At 39.9% G+C, this 23512-nt stretch overlaps 1 protein-coding gene across 3 annotated transcripts in view; it reads right to left on the bottom strand.

Moving 5' to 3' along the window:
* The window catches only part of Slc4a4 (solute carrier family 4 member 4), a 337951-nt gene that overhangs the window by 195715 nt on the left and 118724 nt on the right, over window positions 1–23512 (bottom strand). For all 3 annotated transcript variants that reach the window (XM_052735335.1, XM_052735337.1, XM_052735336.1), the window contains exon 4: window positions 8721–8856. In XM_052735335.1, the coding sequence (XP_052591295.1) occupies window positions 8721–8856 (136 nt within the window). The remainder of the gene's footprint in view (window positions 1–8720; window positions 8857–23512) is intronic.

Raw genomic sequence — 23512 nt, 5'->3', positions numbered from 1 at the left:
TGAAATTCTCAAAATAATAAAAAAAACTTAAAAACAGTTTAAAATCCAGCAACACCACCAAAGAGATTCTAAATCTTCAAAACTGGACCCAGTTTATTTCTATAGAAGTAGTTGAACCACATTTCAAAACAGAATGAGAAACATCTATTATGCCCCTCCCCAAGTGTGTTATGTGTTTGAGGTGACATTTTCTTCCTCTTTGGTTGGAATTATTTTCAGAGAAACAGAAGGAGCTAGGGGGAAAATGACAATTTTACATCACATAGTTACAGTATTTTATGGCTATAACCAAAATAATAATAAGCAATTAAAGTAACTGGGTTACTTCAAAAAAACATATGATTATTATGATGCTGTTAACGTCGAGTAACATCTTTTCCTGCTTGCTCACTTAATCTTTCAACATGCTGTGATAGTTGTTATATGAACCATGTTATTATATGTGTCTTAATTCTTAGCTTAAGATCAATATTGACAAGGTAGAAGTGTCCACAGTATATGCATCAGGTCAGTGCTACCCAGAAATAAGCCATCGGCAGGAAACAGCGAGTGCATACTTTGTACTCCTCAGTTTTCTCACTAGCTGAGAGACTCTTTGATCACAGAATTTAAACCCAAGATAAATGACAGGCGTCAACTAGAAACTGTGCTGTGTGATGTTTCAAACGGGCTTCATTTCCCCCTTATCTTTCTTAACTGAGTTCTATCCATTGTTATCAATCTGCATTGCTGACCTTGTCCCCCCGTGAGCACGCTTGGCAATGGCTGTGGCTGTTTTCCGCCACTACTCTTGATAGAGCCTGAGTGTTGAGTTCTTTAAAATGTCTATGTTGAAATCTTGGAGATTTTTGTTTGTTTGTTTAGTTGGGTGTGGTGTGGTGTGGTGTGGTGTGGTGTGGTGTGGTGTGGCATTTGAATCCTCTAAAGTTTTTACGTTGGGCTGATGAAATGGCTCAGCCGGCAGAAGTACTTGCTATGCTATACTGACAATTTGAACTTGACGCCCTGGAACCCTTGGTGGCAGGAGAAAACCAACTCACAAAAATTATCCCCTGATTCCACACACACCATGACACACACACACAATGTAATATAAATAAGTAAATAAATAAGTATTTTAATTATATGTTGAAATTTTGGGGATTTGGTTTTCAGGGTGGTTGCTGTTGTTGGGTTGGGTTTTTGAGACATTCTGACTATAGTCCAGGCTAGCCTTAACTCATGGCAACCATACTGCCTCAGTCTCCCAAGTGCTGGGATTACAGATAGAGCCACTACTCCCAGATTTATATGCTGAAATTCTAGTGCCCTGGGTGGGGACTTTAGAAACTAGAATGTGCCATCAAGAGCACATGGGCCCTATCACACACCAAATCTGCAAAGTCCCAATCTTAGGCTTCACACACTCCAGAACAATGAGGAATAAGTTTCTAATATGCGTAAGATATTTAGTCTATGGTATTCTGCCACTGCAGCCTGAATAGACAATCCTCAATTAACTGAGCACAATGATGTTAATAAGCCTTTCAAAAAGGAACAAACTTCACCGGCTCTCCTATGGCCTGTCCTTTATTTACTCCTCTCTGCAGCTTATATTGCAGGTAACTGACTGACTTAAAGCAGAAAACAGAGTAAGTTCTGCAAGGGCAATGAGAAACTACAAATTCCAACTAGGCTGGACTTTCAGAAGAGCACCACTCCTCTCAACGAATCACACCAACCCTGCAGGTCAAGATTACCGTGAGGAAAGGATGTGAAGTCTTGCAACTAGCCCACTGTTTACGCTTCCATTCCTAAGGGACATATACCATCTCATGGCTCATTTTAGCATCTATTTCACATCAGCTTCCATAAATATTGAATGCTGTGATGATGGCATATCACATAGCTAACAGCATACGGGAACTGGTGTAAAGCCTATCAAATGAATCTACTGCTCTAATTGCTCAAGGGATGGTCATACCAATTTGACCATTTAAATGGACTGTAGATAGTTTCATCCCAGAAAGCGTTCATGCTCGGTCTATCCGCCTCACACATCAAGGACAAATTTGAAAAACAAAGAGCCAACACTCCTCAATTGAAATCAACATCCATTAAAAAGAAGGCTAAGGCAGAGAGACCAAAGTTCAGACTATCGGAGCACCAGAGATTTTGCAAAGGTGCTTTAGACCCATGTAATTATGTTTTTAAAAAACAGACACTTTCACCGTGGCATGTGCTGAAAGCCACATCCACCCTCCACAATCACTATGAATAGCCACACAGTTGTAATGGGTTTCTAGCTTTTTTTTCCCTCTTGTTTCAGTACGTGACACGCTACAGGAAAATTAATTTTAGACGTTGGCTTTTTAAATGCATGCAATTACAAAACTGTTGTACCCTTGGAGGAGCAGTTTATGAGGTGAATTTTATTTATTCCAAGGTCTTAGAAGAATAATGATAAAGTACTCTTCAGTTTAATATACTTTGAGTGGCTGCCAACCAAAGAGCATTTCACTCGTTTGTTGAAGAAACAGAAGGCCCACTGGGAATCACTGAATTTTGCAACTTTCCAATCATATGATTAAATATAATTAAGTAAAGACAAGACCTCTAACTTTAAAACCTGCCAGTTTCATAGTGGAAAATCCTCATGACCTTTGCACTAGAATATAACCCAACTGTGTAAAACTACTGATGTAATCATAATGAATTTCTTGCTAATTAAAAAATGCTTCATCATACATAAAAGAAGCCAATGATAGTATGGACCTGGGATAAATGCTGTTTTAAGGAGAATTCATAAATTTCTAGATCGATTGTGGAAAGTATTGCATATAATTATCTATATGTAATGACATCTAATTACATAGGTGACTGGATTCCCCAAATCATCTTCTTCTTACAGAAAAAAATAAATTCAGTCCAACGAAGAATTTCCCAGAGTCATCTGCCATAGAAAGTCAAAGAATTGTGGGTTAGGGAGATGGCAAACTCACAGTGTAAGGTGTATGCTGCTGTTCTGTGGCCATGACCTTAAAAGAGGCTCCCCAGAGGTGAGCTGGGTCAGCATGCCCAAAAGAAACACAAATAAACACTAGTTTGCGTTGTGTTCCTGGACATGACACACCGATGCCCTTTTCCTCTGTTGGCTAATGTTTCTGAGAACTTGTGATGGTTTTCTTTTTGACCAGGTTTGGCAATGCAGATTGGATTACACAGACTGGGTGATCTTTAACATATGCTCATGCCATACTGGTGATGTTCAGCACTGGCCACTGAAAACTCACTGAGGACAAGCTGAAAATGAAGAATCACTTTGGAAGCGCAAATCCTGACTCAAATGAAGAAGTGGAAGAAGAAAGAGAAGTCCATCCTGTCCTCATGACTTTGGGCCATCATCAAAGCAAGACTAGAAGCTATTCCTTAATCGGTCTACTTTTGCACCTACGGACTGACTCTAATGGGTTCCTGATTTGTTTTGATTTCTGTTCTGTTTTATTTTGTTTTGTGACAGGATCTCATTTATTCCAGGCTGGCCTCAAACTCATTATGTAGACATGAATTTCTGGTTCTCTTGACTCCACCCCTTCAGTACTAGGATTATAGTCATGGACCACGAAGCCCAGTTTACTTTAACGGATTTTTAAGGAGGAGTACAGGCTTCTTCACCATTTCAAGTGATTCCATCTTAATTGCTGTAGTAGTACTCAATGTTACTTTTTTCTAATGACCACACATTCCGAAAGAACACTTTAAAAAGACTAACATTGCATCTCCATCCATCAAACATACTTTTCAAGGAGGAGAAGTGTACCCTTTGCACAGTCTTCAGCTTGTGCGCTATTTTGAAAAAGCTACTGGAAATTTCAAAGTTCTACCTTACCTTCTAGGAAAGACAAAATGGGGCTTGAGGAGAGGAAGGGAAAAGGAAGACAATGGAGCTGACTGCCACTTTAAATCTCACATTAGTAAAGGCTTCTCTTGCTGTTAATAACCACTCTACTTTCTCAGACTCAAAAAGGCCATCTTCTCTATTACTGAAAAAAAAAACTGTCATTTTTTGAGGAACAGAACCAACCTAAAATTCCTAAAGTGGGACTCAAATCACAATCATGCTGAAACTTGCCATAGAATATTCTTAGTTAATGTGGTCTTTATTTACCATGGTCTCCTATTCCTTGTTCTCCCTCTCTGTTGTTGATCCAGCTGGGATCTCCCGCTCCCCCAAGCTCTCTTTCCCTCAACCCTCGCCTTTCATTACCCCCACTCATGTCCAGGCTGTTCATGTAGATCTCATTCCATTTCTCTGTCATTGGGTGATCCCTGTGTCTTTCTTGGGGTCCTGTTTTCCAGGTAGCCTCCCTGGTGATGTGAGTAGCAGACAAGTCATCCTTGTTTCATGTCTAGTATCCTGCTATGAGTGAGTACATACCATGTTTGTCTTTCTGAGTCTGGGTTACCTCACTCAGGATGATTTTTTCTAGATCCATCCATTTGTCTGCAAACCTCATGATGCCATTGTTTTTCTCTGCTGAGTAGTATTCCATTGTGTATATGTACCACATTTTGTTTATCCATTCTTCAGTTGAAGGGCATCTGGGTTGTTTAGAAGCAAAGTGCTAGAGAGGCCCACAGAAATCCACAAAGATACCCACACAACAGACTGCTGGCAGTGGTCGAGAGACAGCCCGAACTGACCTACTCTGGTGATGGGATGGCCAAACACCCTAATTGTTGTGCTAGAAACCTCATCCAACTACTGAGGGATCTGGATGCAGAAATCCATGACTAGGCCCCGGGTGGATCTCTGGGAGTCCAATTAGCGAGAATGAGGAGGGTTTATATGAGCGAGAATTGTTGAGACCAAGGTTGGATAAAGCACAGGGACAAATAGCCAAATGAATGGAAACACATGAACTATGAACCAATGGCTGAGGGGTCCCCACTGGATCAGGCCCTCTGAATGGATGAGACAGTTGATTGACTTGATCTGTTTGGGAGGCACCCAGGCAGTGGGACCAGATCTTGTGCTCATTGCATGAGTTGGCTGTTTGAAACCTGGGGCCTATGCAGGATTGTTTGGCTCAGCCTGGGAGGAGGGGACTAGACCTACCTGGACTGAGTCTACCAGGTTGACCTCAGTCTGTGGGGAAGGCTTTGCCCTGGAGGAGATGGGAATGGGGGGGGGGTTGGGGGGAAGGTGAGGGGGACGGGAGGGGGGGAGAACAAGGGAATCCGTGGCTGATATGTAGAATTGAATTGTATTGCAAAATAAATTAATAATAAAAAAAAAATAAAAAAAAATAAAATAAAAAAAGAATATTCTTAGTTAAATAAAATCATTAGCCAACTGAAAAGTACAAAACCTTAAAGAAAAAAAAAGTAATGACATCTGTTCTGTGGTATATAGGCCCACACCAGAAACTACATCGAGTTTGAAAAGTCTAGAGAGTTAGCTCTCTTTGAAATAAAACTGTCTGCCAGCCATCAGTGCTTGGTGGGGTGCATGTAACTCAGCAGTGTTTAGTGTGTGTGAGACACTGGATTCCCAGCACCCTACCACACACAGCCCAAACAAAATCTCTATCAACTGGAATTTTCAGGGGAAAGAAAAAAAGTGTCAAACATATTTGTTAGCCAGAAAAAAAAATAATCCATGCCACATCATCACATATGAAATGACTCTCTTCTAGGCACTTAAATTTTATTCATCTGGGAGGTCTGAGGCCATTTAATAGGGGGTTGGAAATTTTTCTTGTGGCTGGAAAACGCACATCACAAATGGAAGTCAAACATCACTACAAAAGCATTCTGACGCAGTGTATGTCACAAGAAGTACAGATTACTGGCAATCTAAATATTCCCAGAAGCATAATTACTGCCAAACCTCTCCACAGAATTCAGATGGGACAGCACACTGAGAACCAAGATTTCATTTCTCTACACATTCATCTATCACACCCTGATCCTTGAGATGGCTGTGAAGCAGATAGTTCTAGGCATAAGGAACAGGGTGCTGAACAAGGTAAGTGAAATCCCTGCCCTCTCAGAGATTTACCTATATCAGGAAGACATAATAACAAGATAGATAATACATTAAATAGTAAGAAGTACAAAGGTCAAAAACATAATAGAGGACCTGGGATAGGTATTATAGGTGAACGTCTCAGCTCAAAAGTCAGGTAATATATGAGTAACAACCTGAAGGAGGTAAGCAAGTGAATCATGTAGAGAACTGAGGGGTGCATGGGTACAAAGAGGGGGTAAGTACAGAGTCCCTCAAAGAGTAGTACAATTGGCCACTGGGGCTCTGGTAGGCTGAACTAGAGGAAAAGAGATGGAAGGCTATTCGAGCAACTCAGGGTAGATAGTTTATGAACAAAATAAAGGCAGGTATAAGAAGACCAACTAATTGAAGGGTCTTGCAGAGCCAGAAATAGGCCTGAAGCAGTATTGAACAGGAAATGTGGTGAGATGCTGAAATACCTGAGTATTTCAGAGGGTGAAATCAAATTTGCCAATTGATCAGAATACAAGTGTAAGTAAGGTAGGAGACGAGGAAGATTCGGGTGTTCTGGCTGAAGTATCCAAAAGAATGAAGTTATGTATTGAGATGGAGAAACCTGTAGGAGGAGCAGGTCTCGATGTCTTAATGATATGACTGCTAATATCCCTCCAATTACTCAATGCCAATTAAATAAGGAAGAAAGCCTAGAGATATAAATGCAGATGCCATCAGCATATTGACGAAATAGCTTGAAATGTGAAGCACAGGACCTCTCCTGAGCTTTAGCATTGATGTGTTGGGTACCTTGAGTCTGTCAGACCACAGCAGAAAGAGATGATAACTATTATGTTCAAAACACTTACTTTCTATTAAAATACAACTATATACAAGTATGGAAATGTCATAATGAACACTATTAATTTATATGTTAACTAAAAAAAAGGATAGTCATTTTTAGAGCAATTGGTTCTCCACTAGTCAAATATTCAACACATATTTATGGGCAAACCAGGTATTTCAAGGCTGTGAGAATACTATAGTAAGAAGGACGGGGCGATCTCTGACTTTGAATGAATTTATGTCATAAGGAAAGCAATATCAGAAATGCAATTAGAAATAATCATAATGATCCCTAAATAGGAGAAATAATCCCAAGTTTTCTCCTGGACACCCTTCCTCTACAGAAGTATCATTTCTGTAGGATTGCATTACCAAAATGGAACATAACTGCCTAAAACATACTTTAAAGATAGTAAAGAAAGTGAGGCCATCTTGGTCTTTAGAATCCCATATGACCAAGCATCATAACTCAATCCTGTAATCTCAGTACTGAATAGACTGAAGCAGGAGAATCACCATGAGTTCAAGGCCGGCCTGGGCTACAGAATAACACCTGACATCCTCCCAGGACCAAAATAAATCAAAAATGGAAATATCATAACCATTTCATTCAACACTGAGTTGTCTATACAATGAAATGTCATTTCTTAACCTTGCTGAGACCAGGGGTCATGTAAATTAATGGGTAGCCAACGTTTGACAAGAAATGAAATAAAAAACAAAGCCAGCCCTGTGTTCTTGTCAATGATAACTATTAACAAATATTTCAACAGGAAAGGAAGAATCAAAGGAGCCGTTAGAGGCACTGCTGACTAAAACCACATACGCGTTAGGAAAGAAATATTAGAGCAAGAAAATATGTGCGATGCTAGAGGAGAGGGAATCCTGTAAGAGCCTCTCTTGGCAGACTAGGAAACTGAGGCTCAGGAAGACTACCTACTGAGCTGAGCTGACTAATGAAGAGCCAAGCCAACAGTAGACTAAGACTTCTCAACCTGCAGAGTGTGAGCCTCGTTCCATGAAGAAAGAAAGGAACAAATGGCTACTGGGAAAAGGCCTTGGCTCCAGCAGCCTCCTTTGGGAGGACGCTTTATAGACTCCGGTGCAGACTGATTTAGTCTGGAATATGTAACTAAATCTCTATGAAAGAAAATCTCTGACGTGACTCCTAAAATCCCAGAAACTTGCAAAGTATTGAACAATCTACAAATCATCTCCACACAAATGTTCGTGATATGATTATACATATGTCACATATTATATCTATATAGTGTATATTTTATATGTCTACATAATAAGTGTTCTTATCCACCCTATTAAGAAACAGGGTCGTGTAACTAATGGGACAGAGTATAGAATTAAACCGAGATATCTAACTTCCAAATTCAGATGAACCTTCTACTTGCTTTCGGCTGAAAATTTAGAAGATACCAGGGCCTTTACTTGAAATTATACCTTAGAACCACAATGGTCTCCCCAGTACCCCTTCTATCTGAGAATGGGTAATGTCACCGAAGATCACACAAGATATGTTTGCATGTAGAGCTGTGTAGACATGTGTGTTGGCCACAGCCTTTGGGTGCTAGAGTTTATTACCACCCTTATATTTTACCATTAAATAGCCTATAAATTGAGATTGACTTCATTATAAACAAAAGTCAAATTCCTGCAGCCCTGGTTAATAAAATTTGCTCCAGCAGTGAGCAAGAGGTACTCTGCATCCTCATTAATGTACAAGGACAGAGGAACAGAATTATCCACTTCTCAACCCAGCATCACCCCCTCAGCCACCTGATCCTGAGGCTGGAGAAGGCAGCATTAAGGCTCATCCATTTGCCCTGCACTTGCTTCCCCAGGCCAGCCCTGCATTCTGTCAGCCATAGCTCACCTCGCTGTCTCCTTCCATTCCATCTCCTGCCCATCCACAGCCAGCAGCTCATCGAGTTCAGTGAAGAGCTGAGGAGGCGCCGGACTGTCATCTTCTTCTCCCAAGATGAATCGGATGCGTTCTGCGGCAGGAGAGACTGCAGAAGTGAAAATACTGTGGTTAAACATTGGCTGGAAGACCCTGAGGAAAGTGGAGCTTCGAGCTCTTCCTCTCTCCCCAAGGTTATTGGGTTTCCCTTCCACAATGTCAGTGGACATCCTTTATCTTCAACTTAAAGCCAGAGAGAAATCAAAGCCTCTCTCTATTCCTGTGAGCCAATCTGTATCTTAGTTCTCCACCTGTTTTAGCTATCTAGTCTTGTGTGGTTTATGAGAAAGAACCTTGAGCCCTCAGATGAGCTGAGGTCCAACCTCATGACTTCCCCTCCCCCTCACTTATGACCTATCCAAAATTATGAGACAGAAATCAGCTTGAACCAATCACTTCTTCCAGTAGCAGTAGGAGGGACAACCAAGCACCCCAATCCTGAGATCCCTCAGGCCAACCACCTGCCCTCCCTCTGCCCTCGCAGGTCCCTCGCTGCCTGTGACTGGGTAACTATAAAGCTGATGAAGGAATATTTAACAAGATGGGATCTCTTCTTTACAAAATGGCAGTATCTAAAAATGTTTAGTCACACCTCAATGCACTTGAAAAACAAGCCCAAGTAAAATATTGTACACCTGAGGGAGGAAAAAAAAGAAGAAGAACATTTTCCAACACACTTAAGCACATAATTGAATGGCCTACTAGCTCCTTTTGACCCTGTCTCCTGAAATCGTGTAATGAAAAATTAACTAGGATTTCACCCAGATTGTGGGTTATTCTCTTTCAAGAGAAAGAAAGAGGAGCACTTGGAGGTCACATTACAAAACTAAGGCTCATGCAGACTTCCATAGGCCTGAGTAAAACCAAGGGCAAATGCAAATCCATGTGAAAGCAAACCTGATATATATTATACACAGGTGAGCATGCATATATGTGTGTGTGCGTGTGTGTGTGTGTGTGTGTGTGTGTGTGTGTGTGTGTGTGTGTGTGCTTGGAAAGCACTATATATATATATATATATATATATATATATATATATATATATATACACACACACACACACACACACACACACACACAGAAATGTACATGTCAAACAGCCTAGAAAAACATGTAAGTCCCTACCATCTGAAATCTATAGAAATGAGGGACAGACTATAATAGCTCCAACCAAAATATAATTACTACAAACAAATTCACAAATAGCCAATTCAGTAACAAAAGCTAATCATTAAATAAAATATATGCTTTATCTATTAAAATGGAAATGATGGAGAAAGAATGACATTGGCCAGTATTTAGGAGTCATACAATCACATCACCAGAATCTCATGCTGGTAGAACCATGCACAAAATACTTTCTAAAGGAAAATTGAGAAGTATATGAAAATGTTTTGAAAGTATATTTTTATAAGCCAGAAGTTCTTCTACTAAAATTACCCATTTAAAAACATTAGTTATTTCAAATGTTTTAATATAAAATTAATTGCATTGTTTATAATTAAGAAAAATTTAAATCCTAAATATCAAGAAAAGAGGATGGGTTAAATAAAGCATGATACAAATATACAACAAAATACCATGTAGGCATAAACTGTGTTGTCGAAGGGGCTGGAGATGTGACTCCATTATAGAGTTCTTGCTTAGCATGCTCACAATCTGCATTTCAATTCCTCCACATTAGGGGGGGAAAAAGTGAGGCTGGAGAGACAGTTCAGGGGCTCAAGTTGTGGTGATATGTTGTATACCCTAATAAATTTGCCTGAAGATCAGAGAATAGAACAAGCCACTAGATTAAACACAGAAGCCAGGAAATGGTGGCACACACCTTTAATCTTAGCACTCAGGAGGCAGAGATCCATCTGGATCTCTGTGAGTTCAAAGCCACCCTGGACTACATGAGATTGATTCAGTCTAGAGAGAAACAGAGCCAGGCAGTGGTGGCACACACCTTTAATCCCAGTACTTGGGAAGCATACACGCCTTTAATGGCTGGGCGAAGAAAGGTATGTAAGGCATGAGGAGACAGGAACTAGAGACCTTTTGTGTAGGCTCTTAGGGCTGAAGCCTTTTGGCTGAGAGGACCCCTTTCAGCTGAAAACTCAGGGACATTCAAACAGGATTTGTGGAACTGGCGAGGGGAGACGTGGCAGTGGCTTTTTCCTTTGTCTCTCTGATATTTTAGTATTTACCACAATATCTGGCTGTGGGTTTTTTATTAAAAGACCTTTAGAAATTTGAGTTACATCAAGTTCTTGCTGTACAAGCATGAGGAACTGAGTTTGGATCTCCAACACCCATATAAAAAGCTGGGAATGGTAGTACACATCAGTACCTTCAGTGCTAGTATGTGAAGATGGGCAAATATTGGAGGCAGGAGTTGCTGACTAGCCTGTCTACCCAAAACAGAAAGGTTTGGTGAGACACCAAGTCTGAAATATATAGGATGGAGAAGCAGAGCCAGACAACGATGGCACATGCCTTTAATCCAAGCACTCTGTGAGGCAGAGGCAGGCAGATCTCTGAGTTTGAGGCCAGCCTGGTCTACAGAGAGAGTTCTAGGACAACCAAGGCTACACGGAGAACCCCTGTCTTGAAAGAAAAAAAGAGAAGATGGAGAAGCAGTTGAGGAAGACAACTTGATGTTGACCTCTCATCTCCAAACACATCCACATGAGAGTGTACCCTCACATACATGTGCACCTGTGTTCAGAAATGTATACGCCCCCACACACAAAAAGAAGTGAAAGTAAAGTATTCTTGTATGAGGTTGCCACTAAATACCACTGAATGAAACATGAAGTAAGGATTGCCAGCTTATGGCATGTAAATCACATAAAATTAAATGAAAAAGCAATCACAGGCATAAACTGATCCTACTTTAATAATTTTTTAAATGTATGTTACAAGAAAAAGCCTAGGGTTTAGGCAGTTCTACTTTGCTCATACCAACATGCATGTATTAATTACAGCTTCCACAGTCTCGTTAAGTAACACTATGCCCTCAACAGCACAGTTCACATTTCAGTTAACATAGTATATCCACATGTTCTTACATTAAGTATACACTTTGCTGTTAGCTCTTCAACCCGTGAATCACTGAATAACTATCAAATGGGAGTTTTGATCATTGGCTGACCATGGTATTTCTTTCATCTATCAGGGACTGGCCACTGAACACTCGGGATTCAACGCATACACAGACATCAAAGTGTGTGGTTATGATACCTTCATGTCTCCTCGTGATAAATCCACTTGGCACAGATAATCCCAAAAAGGCAGTTGGCCAACCAAGATGAAAGTGGAGCACACAAACAAAAGATGGTGCTATCCGAAGAAGACTCTGAACCAAAGGTAAGGAACATACAGAAGACATCCAGGCCAGTGGAATGTTGACAATGCCTTCACTCACCATATGAAGAACTTTGGATATACACGGGAACTTAGTGAAGGCAAGATCATCAACATACATGAGCAAAGTAATAAGACAACGACCATGAATTAAAGAAAACCAAGAGGCTATTTCTTGCTACAAATAGCAGAAGAAACTAAAAAGCAGATGCTGATCCAAACTTAGAGAGCATGGCATGGTCACCAAGAGAAAAGAACAGACTTGATGTCCCATAAGATGTACCACTGTGAGAAGGCAAGTATTATTCACTAACCTAGTAAGATGTTATGAAGGAACAACCCACTACATTCTTGATGCTTCTAATGTTTTAAATTATTACAGACTAAATAAATATTAAGTTTCCCCCTCCAATTTTCCAGTACCTTTAGAGCCAACATCAAGAGATCTTAATGATTTGAAAATGTTTTAGGGGAAAATAGCCTTTCCCATAGACACTGAGGGTGCTCTGGGCTCATTCCAGCTTGTCTGGTCATTGTTTTCAGGTATGCAACACTGGGCCATTGTGCAAACACCACGTCTATCTACAGGCATATTTATACTTAACAAGTATATGCTAAATGTTACGAGGTTTATTCCTAGCATTTGTTTTCTTCCATTTACTTTTTTTCTAAAGCGTGAAGTATCTATTACTATTCATGCATTCATTCAGCCAATGTTGACTGAGTGCTGCCGGCTCTCTAAGTGGGTCTAGCTTCAGGCTCTACATATTAAACAGAACTCTGACAGAAAGAGTCCTGTTCCCATCATGCACATAGAGGAAATAGACATCAGCTAAGCAACTGATTAATTTGTTAAGTAAATCAATAAGCTCACACATGAACTGAGAAAAAATATTTGCTGAGTATAAGTGTTTGCAGAAAATTAAGGCAATTGAATGCATATTGAGACGGAGTACAATGCCTTTGTTTTACTTCTGCAATTAGAATAAAATGGCTTTGAATTTTCTCAATGTCTCAAGAAGAAATGTATATTTATATAAAATGTCTTAGGATTTTTGTGTAAAATATTTACAATGCCTTTCTAATCACAAAATCGGAAGAGGTATTACATATCAAGAAGGCACGATAACGATGAAATGATGGGCAGAAGTTGGAATGTGAACTGTACTCCTGAGGACCAGGATGCTCATACTACTAAATATTTAGTCATCTTAATCAGCACGCTGCTTCTAGAACTGGCAATCACAACCTACTACCATCATTTAATATCAACGATCCCAAAGGCTGCCAAGAGTGGTGGCCCACACCTTTCATGCCAGTACTCAGGAGGCAGAGGCAGGTGGATCTCTGCGAGTTCAAGGCCAGCCTCGTCTACAGAGTGATTTACAGGACAGCCAGAGCTACATAAGATTGTTTTTTGACAAGATCTCGAAAACAAACAACAAACAAAATCCCAAAGGCAGAAGGAGCGTTTAGGAAGGGGAAGTCTAGATTTAGATAACTGACTGACTTTTTGTACCTTCCTAGAGATGTGAGGTAGGTTTGTCCTCCCTTGTAGCACAGAATAATAAATGGGGTTTTTGTTTTGTTTTGTTTTTAGTGTAAATGACCATCTTCTGCACTTAGGGTCACATTCCTGTATGGCACTCGTCCACAGATCACGACTCTCTGGCCTGGCATTGTCGGTGTAGGCAAACACCAATTTCTTCTAGCCAGCAACTCAGGGAGGCCTCAGCAGAATGTCAGGAACAATGTCACATACCCCCACATTAGTCTCTAGGTGCCATGCCTAGGTGAACTTATTTGTTAAATACAGACCTGTGAACAACCAGGATCATAAGCCTTTGGGGAGCAAAATACCAAAATTCTGTGTCATATATCAGCATGTTGGGATAAGGAATAAAAACAGGAAACAGCAGTGAACTGAAATACGAGTACCGACTCTGGACCCAGACTACATGTGTTTGCATCTCATACTTCTTAGCCCTGGGACCTCAGGCATGTTTACTCACCTCTCTGTTTTTCAAATTCCTCACTTGCAACATGGGATGATGGTGATGATTATAGAGCCAAAATTAGTCCTGACACTTGCCAATGCCACTAGTAAAAAAACAAACTAAAGCCGGGCAGTGGTGGCACACGCCTTTAATCCCAGCACTCGGGAGGCAGAGGCAGGCGGATCTCTGTGAGTTCGAGGCCAGCCTGGTCTACAGAGTGAGTTCCAGGAAAGGCGCAAAGCTACACAGAGAAACCCTGTCTCGAAAAACCAAAAAAAACCAAAAAACAAACAAAAAAAACCTACCATATAGATATGGCTTTAAGAGCCATGTCAAGTTGTAAATACATAAAGCAGCAAAGAAAGCTGCCAAAGGTATGCATGGTTTGCTTCAGTGAATCAAGAAACTTCAGGAATGGAACACAAAGTGTACCTGCTTTATCAGAAACGAGAACCGGGGGAATAATAAACCCTTTCATCCTGTTGGACCCAGGCAGAAGGTATGTCAGAATGCTGTCCTGTATTCCATCCAAAGGAATTGTGATCCTAAGTAATAACTAAAATAATGTCATCATAAAAGGGAATGTGAAGAGCAAACAGAGGCTCACAGGGAGGAGGGAAGAAAAACTAATAAGCAGCTCGGTGGCTTGTCCTGGAGAAGTGAAATTGATGCTTCTTCTCAGTGTCAATTTTCCACTAATTCTGTCTTCTGGTCAGAACACACTCTGGCCTCCTGAACAACTGCAGAATTTCCCAGCAATTCCTACATCACTCTGTTTACATCTGACCAGAGCCTACATGCAGAATGACAAGCTGTCTATCAGGGTTAGTGGGAGACATGTGCTTCCAAGCTCTCTGTGACCAGAAGGCATACAAATACATGGCAGGAATGTCCCCCATACCATTGGTACCCACGGCAGGCATCACTTGCATATCAGCACATCCACTGCTGATGAGCCTGAACTTCACCTTAGAGTTCATCTGGGCAGTCAGTGTGCACCAATCAGACACAACACGGGAGGGCCATCATTCAAGCACAGTTCAGTTTGTCTTCGTACCACACTGGTCCCATATCATGGATGGCCACCTTGTCTCCCACAACAACTCAGAACTGCCTCCAGAGTATGCCTGCCTATTTCATATCTGTTCTTTTATTTCTTCCTAGAGGAAACATTTGAAAATGTTTCCTCTCCTCTCTTAGTTTTCCAGTTAAGAGTTCGAACTTTATTATGAGGCGACTGGATTTGAGGCCTGCTCCAGAGGAGGAAATTTCATGCATGATACTATAATCATGATCAAAAGCCTGGCTGAGGAGGTATTGTTATTTGGCTAAATGGATATGTTGTTAAGTTGTCTGCTAAATATTTATGCATATACCTATAAGCATGGGTTACTCTCAACTCGATCAGAGAAGCTTCTTCTTTGCAGTGGGCAGTAGTCAATGATGAGATGCAGAACTAGTCAAAATTCTGAGAGGAAGAGATTGAGTGCTCATCCCTAAATGACCATTCTTCTGAACACACCACCACCACCGCCATCACCATCATCACCACCAACAACAACATCACCACCACGACCATTACTATCACCAACATCATCACTACCATCACCAACACTACTATCACTACCACCCCTACCACTACCATCACCACCACCAACAACAACAACAATACCACAACCAACACCACCAACATAAACATTACCAGCATCACCATCACCACCAACGTCACCATCATCATGACTCAGAAAACTTGCAGAAGAGGCAAAAAGGATTTAGGAGACAGGTTAGAATTAGAATTCAAAGGCCAATTCTAACTGTATATAAGATCACTAAGTTGTGTAGTACAGACAGACTTTGTATATGTAAGAGACTTTGAGTCTAGATAATGTTGGTGTGTAATTTTTTTTTATTTCAAGGGTTGTATTCAAATACAGCTTATAAAAATACAAAAATGAGTAATTGACACATAATGAGGAGGAGTTCTGTGAAATGTAAACTTCTGGACTAGCTAAGGCCATTGCACAAAAGAACTCACACTGGCTGTGGTGTCCTGAACAAGACCAAGCCAGCCGAGATTCCAGCATCAACAGGGGAGGTGCTCTTCAGGACCCACCTCGTACTGAGGAGTTATTGGCAGTTGACAGCCAGTCAGTGAGAGAAACTCATTCTGCTTTGAATGTATGGCCACTGGCAGACTTCTCTCCTAGCAGATTTCATATTCACTAGCAGATGCACCAGTGGAGGGCCCCTACCCAAACATACACGGACAGTGCTAATGGCACTTAGTGAATTCTATAAAAAGAAAGAAAGGCTATGAAGTTGGGAGGGTGCCATGTTGGGAGAAGTCAGGAGAAGTTGAAGGAGACAAATGAGGGGTGAATATGATCATGTTTCACTGCACATATTTATGAAATAATTCTCAAATATCAAGAAAAATTATTATTAGAAAGGAAATATTATAAAAGTTAAAAAATAAATAAATTTTTTAAATGAAGATATCCCACCAAAATGGCTTATCTGTGATATCCCATGTGGAAAACTGTCACTTTGTAAGATGATTTTTAAAATAAAAATATGGTATTATTTTAGAAATAAATAAAAAAGAATTCTAACTTTTCCAATAACCCATACTAGCCATTCTCAGAAAAAGGGAACTCTCCTTTATGCTAGCCCCAGTAGCAACAGTAACAAGTGCCCAAGGTCCTTCTTTTGAACAAGCATACAACCTGCCCTGTGTTGCCTAGCTTTGTACAGGTGACTTCTCAGCCAGTCTACCCTCCTCTTAGATGGCAGGCTGTGGTTATATGCCCCCCTCAGAGATCATCACAGAACTGTGCACACAGTTGTTACTTTCTACATTGAATTAATAAATTAATTAATAAATTAATAAATTAAAAATAAATATGGCTGACAAGAGCTTGACTACCTCCAAGTGCATAAAAATACAACCATTTGCAAAGTGAACCTTTTATTCTAAAAGAAGTTATCTAAGTTTTGGAGAGTGGATTTAATGCCCCCTTCTCCTTAGTCTACTTTTTCATTACCTGCAACATGAATGACATGCACAGCAGTCATTCAACGTTGAATAAGCCCCAAATAAAACAAAATACACCATAAAAAAGTAGTTTTCCTCTACTGGAAGCACCACTGTCCCCAGACAAAGCATACCAATGTCTATGTCTCCATTACAGTATGTACACACACCATCTCCTCCATGTTTTCATCCTTGCTGCATTTGGTCTTTGCACACCTCAACTAAGCAAATCCTCCCAGCTCATCCCTCACCCAAATAGATGTTGAAGCCTACCTTGGGAACAGTTAAGTTATGCAAGAAGGAATAGAAGGAGAAATTTGTAAGACAACGGAAAAATGAAAGCATAAACAATATATGACCTGATCCAGTTCCTCAGAAGAAGTAACTGTGTATGGCTTCTCTGTGTTTTATTGAATCAAGTGCTTCCTGGAAAATGATGACACAGCAAAAGGGAAAATGGGACCCGGAAATAATGTACCATCCCTTTGGTAACATAAACACAATCAATCACCCTTTAGGATTCAGAGGAAAACTAGTTTCAGGCTCTCCACTTCCCAGATACTAAAATCCACCTGTGCTCAAGTCCCATTCATAAAGTGGCATTGTACTTGTATATAGCCCACACTCATCTTCCTCTCCATTGCTTTTCTTCCTAACTCAAGTATCTGCAGTATCTAATACAATGAAAATTCCATGCCAACAGTTGTTGAACTGTGTTATTTAGGGAATAAGAAAAAGGTCTGTACATGTTTAATCAGATACAACTCTCACAGACATCATCATTTCAATACACGGAAGTTAAATCCTGTCACAGAATATGTGGCTATAAAGGCATAACCATATTTGTTATCGTCCAAAATATGCCATATGCTATAATACCTATTAAAAGATTATGAAGTATTTTATAATAAATGTTTCTGTCCTTGGGAATTCACCAATGATAATTCATGATAATGCATGACAGAGAAATGCTACCAGTAAAAATGTAACAGGTGGTGTTACATTGGAGAGTTGGCTAGGGGTTAGGAGTACTACTTGCTCTTACAGAGGACCTGGGTTCAGTTCCCACTAACCATATAGTAGCTCACAATTCTCTGTAATTCCAGTCCCCAAAGTTCCAATAGCCTCTTCTTGCCTCGATGGCTATTAGGCAAAGTATTATTCATATACACAAAAAAAAATCAAAAAACATTATAACATAATGTGCAATAACTAATATGTTTATGCCAGGTGTTGTGTGACTACCTAACAGTTATACTAAGTCAGGTATTACATTATTACATCAGTCATTTTATATAAACCTGTATCATACACAGGAAAACAGTTTTAAGATGATAAAGGACTTCACTAAGATCACATGAGCCAATGATATGACCTCATCCTCCCACCCCGTGCTATTCTATGCCCACTTCTTAGCCACCACACTTGTGTTTTTAAAAAGAGAGTAATCAAAAGAAAAACATGGTCAGAGTGCCATATGAGCAGTACAGACAGCAATGGATTAGATTTCAGAAGAGGCAAAAATTACCCTGGCATATGAAATAGTCCTAAAGTAAGTTAATTGAACATTTGGTTCATTATCCATCCAAAACAATTTGTGAATGTGTCCTTTATTCTCAGTCTGGGAAGCATCCCACTGTGGCCACCCTGAGGGCTACCAAAAAAAAATGTTTCTAATAGAAATAATAGTCATAATGAGCAATTCATTCTGAGAGGGCAGGGCTCCATACACATTCCCTTCTGTGGGTTAAATGAGGACTTCTGCAGTTCACCCTCTGTCGTGAGCAAAGTCCATAATCTAATGAAATCTTAGCTCTCAGACCACAGTAGGGAAAAAATAACCTCATTTAAGTTATCAGTGTGCTATTACCAACTGGTTTACATAGTTACTATTTGAAAATTCATTTTTTGTTGTTAGCTGGTTTGTTTGTTTTGAAATTGGGTCTCCCTGTGTGCCTAAGCGGCCTTTAATTGATAGTCCTCCCTTCAGCCTTCAGAGTTCTAGGACTAAATATTCATTTTCTGTTCCTCATTCTGGGATCAAAATTTCAAGGTAGATACGACAGCCATTAAACCTTCCATAAGCCGTTTAATTGCTAAGCCACTACAGAACTCTAAAAAATACATTTATATAGAGGTAGGTGGTAGATATGATAGGTAGATGGTATGCACAATATACATGCATCTCCCCTTCCCTTCATCTACCTTTTCATTACCTGCAAACATGAAAGCGTGGCATGATATACATACTTCCATGTATACTTCTATATACATATGTACTCCTCAAATTTCATCATCACATTTATAAGGAATAATTAAATCAACCGAGTTTTATAAATCTACAAATGGTTAAAACACACCAATGTGAGATGCTATTAGTCTTGTCCACTCAGCATCTTTAACTTCTTCTTCTGAAAACAATACTCCAGTTTCCTTTGGGAAAGTCGGACTTGTACTTCTAAGTTCTTCCATTGGTTTGGACATACGGTCCAGGTCTGTGCAATGGACACATCAAAACTCGGGGTGCCCCTGTTGTTCTTGAGTGGCGGTTTTACCTAAGACAAGCAAGCTGGGGTTATCTGGTGCCAGCCTTTTGCTGACACTCTCAGGGAATATAGCTTCACTTTCAGCTGAGAGACTAGACAGCAATAAATGCTATGAAGTGCAGAGAGTCATCCTACATCCATCGAAAAGAAGGCTGCTTGAGAATGAATCAAACATGAGGCAATACAGAACCAAGTAGAGGCAGCTTCCTGAAGTCATCATGGGAACACTAGATTCAAGTCATATCTGAAGTCAGTTACTCTGCAATCCATAAATAAGATGCATCATCAAAATAATTAAACTGAATAATATTTTATGGAATCCAAGTTTGGGGGTAATCTATTCATTAACCTACTGTACTTCAGACCATCTAAAAGAAAAGTTACTATCTGTTTATATGCTAGCAGGCTACATAGGGAGATAAGATGGTTACTTTTTCTATTTTGAATTACCCAACAAGCTGAAACTGCCTGGTAGCATTCATTAAAAAACAGATCATTTTAAACATATGTGGGTATCTGTGTATTAATAAACTCACACTCACAGAAGGCTGGCAATTATGGCAAATATCCTAATATTCCATGACATGATTATTCATCTGGAGACACTCAACAGCCCTAAAAATGTGGGTTTCAGAATCCTATCGCACTGTCTCTTACTTAGAAGATGCTGACTCCAGCCCCAGCTGTACATCACAGCCCATGAAAAAAATCCATCTCCACGTTATCTGCTTGGTCTCCAAGGGATGTTTCACACATACTCATCCTTTGGACTCCAAAAAGAGACTCAATTAAAGCTGTCTGCAAACACCCCATGATGGGGATACCACATTTCACACAGTTACAATGGAGCCGGCCATGCCACTCTCAATACCCTGTCAAGGATGTCAAGTCCCAAAGTTCCCGAGGATGCAATAATGAGGTACCGAGTAACCAGAAAGTGCGAGCGAATGCCAGACCAGAGAGCCTAAATGGCCATGACAAACGAAGGGAATTTAGTAGGTCAGTACAGAGCTCAGAATGTGGTCTGTCCCTCCTGAACGCCTAAGTAACATCTTTTGACACCTACGACATGTCAGGTAAATTTCCAGAAGAAAAAAGTAAGAACTCAAGAGAGAGGAGTTGTTACAAGCACCCCCATTCATCCATATTTAAGCACTAGGCCTAGGGCTTATCTGCCTTGTTAAAATTAGGAGGCCCTGAGTGCCCTGCATGCCTGGGTAATCATTCCTTCTGGTTGCTGTTTGTAACTTCCTCTCGTCTTTTATTCAGATCAAATTACTTTCTCCCAAAGGTCCAGCTATATCCAGACTCTTCCTTTCATGAATCAATAAATTCATTTTTGTTGTTGTTTGTTTATCCCAGTTATAATCCCAGGATATTGTGTCCTTACAGGACTTACTAATTCATAATGTGTGTAAAAAAAAAATACCCAAAGGATATAAATTACATGCTAACAATTATCACCTCTGCAATATAAAAGTATCGATGGTTCTTACTTTCCTCATTTTGTTTATGTGTAAGTTCTAACTCTCCTAAAATTAACATTTATGTCATATTGATACAGAAAATAAACCAATTAGAAGGTTTTAAATTGCTAAATTGAGAACATTCATGTCAAATTAGTACCAGACACTCCCCTAAAGTAGTTGAGACTACATAACTCAATTATCCTCCTCAACGGCCAACACAAACACAACCCCACAGCACTTGCCTTTACTGCTATCTAGGGACTGGAATAGCCAGATCTGAAACACACAAGACTGGCCATGGTTCTGAAAGTTGGTGGATGGAGCAGCTACAAAAGGCCATGGACACAGAGCAATGGGCTTGGAATGAAAGGCCTCTGTAAGCATTACAGGAGCAATTTGGTGATTCAAATAGTTGAGAATACGGCCACTCAGCAAACTTCTCCTGAAAGATCCAAAGTTCCTTCCACACGTCTCAGCCACAGTGGAGATTTTCCCTGAATTCCCTCCTTCAACGGTTCGCTTCCTTTTGCTTGGCCAGAACTGTCCGTGATAAGGTTTAAATGATGAATCCCTCTGCTTGAGAGTGAATACATCAGCACTTTTTCCAGGTTCAACTCAGAGCAATTATCAGCACAATGTATACCCTGGGGCTTCTAAAGTCAGACTTGATTCTCATCAACACTGGGAAATATTCAAGATTCCCAAAATAAGCTCTACAGACTCACTCAAATGCAACTATTTTCTATACTGAGTAGCTAAATTTATAACTCCAATAATAGTGTCACAACTACCCTGCTAATGCTGTCATTAGATGTCTTTTCATATGTGGGTACAAAGAAGACATCCTCCTTCCTGCAGTCCCTCTTAGAAAATGTGTGAGCACAGAAAGGCACCAAGCCTTAAGGCTTCTTAGTGCTTCTGTCTTACCCTTGCTGCCAAAAAATCTTACCCATCTTTCCTGGATAGAAGCTTTGAGAAATGTGGTTCAAAATGATCTATTTAAGTGCCAGCAAGATGGTTCAGTGGGTTAGGGAACTTGCCACCAAAACTGGCAACCACAATTTGATCCCCTAAAACTACATAGTGGAAGGAGAGAACTGACTCCCACAAGTTGTCCTCTGATTTCCATACAAGTGCATGCACACGCACACACACACACACACACACACACACACACGCACGCACACACACGCGTACACATGCACACACAAAATAAAAGTAAATGAATATTTTAATACATAAACAATCTATTTAAAGGGGGTTATGGAGATGAAAATATTAAAAAAAATATGTATATGACTGCTTTTTTATATAAAAAAGCGATATTCTTCACAGAGACACTGCTCTACAGATCTTGATAGAACTCTGGAAGTAATAAGAGAAATGTCAACACAATTCTACAATAAACTTTTCTTCTTGTTTGCCTTATTTCTGTTCTGAGGCAAGGGTCCAAAATTAGTGGCAGTGATTTTCAACTTCTGTGAAGTTAATTATATTCTCAGCAAAGAAAAAAAAATACAACAGGATCTCCAACACTTCCTACTATTTATTCATCTAGAGCTTTGGTATAACGCTCATTTGCCTCATAACACAGTTGGAATGTCTGCCTCTTCCAAAACTCATGTTCAATTTCAGTGATATTGGGAGATATGACCTTTAGACAATGTTAAAGCCTTAACAGCTCTGCCCTCAAGAATGCACCAATACTTTTATGGCAAAAATCCAACGCTAATGCCTTGCTTTCTTTTTCCTCTTGCTATGAGATCTCTTCCATCAAGAAAGCCAACACCAGATATGGGCATCTTATACTGGTCTTCTCACCCTCCACAACTGTGAGTCAATACATTTCTGTCCATTATAAATAAGTCAGTCCATGTTCTATCATCACACAAAACACACTAAGACACCTGGTTTGTTTACCTAGAAGATTTCATGATGCCAACCAATGAAACCAAACCAGAATTTAGAGACCATTTGTAAAACCTGAGTTTTACTAATAAAAAAACAGACAGGAAAGCCATGAGTCTAATGTATGTTCTCCTGCTATTTCATTAAGCACCTTCTCAAATATTCAATAGAGATTTGCTAGGTTTATTTTTAGTAGATAATTAAGTGGGATCAGCTACAACTTTAGAAGCATTTTTAGGGCACAGAATTTTCATTTGTTATAGGAATAAACTTCATTCTAAATTATCCATATCATTAAATTACACAACGCAGATGGAAAATAGATTAGAGTGATCACGTGGGCTTGCTGGGACTTTAAATTCCTATTAATGTGTGCTACATGCAATTTATGTAAGAATAA

This window comes from Peromyscus californicus, unplaced genomic scaffold (genome assembly GCF_007827085.1).
Source record: "Peromyscus californicus insignis strain IS unplaced genomic scaffold, ASM782708v3 Scaffold_13__1_contigs__length_99412109, whole genome shotgun sequence".
NCBI lineage: Eukaryota > Metazoa > Chordata > Mammalia > Rodentia > Cricetidae > Peromyscus > Peromyscus californicus.
The sequence above is the reverse complement of the archived record's forward strand: the minus strand, read 5'-3'. Positions and strand labels throughout refer to the sequence as shown.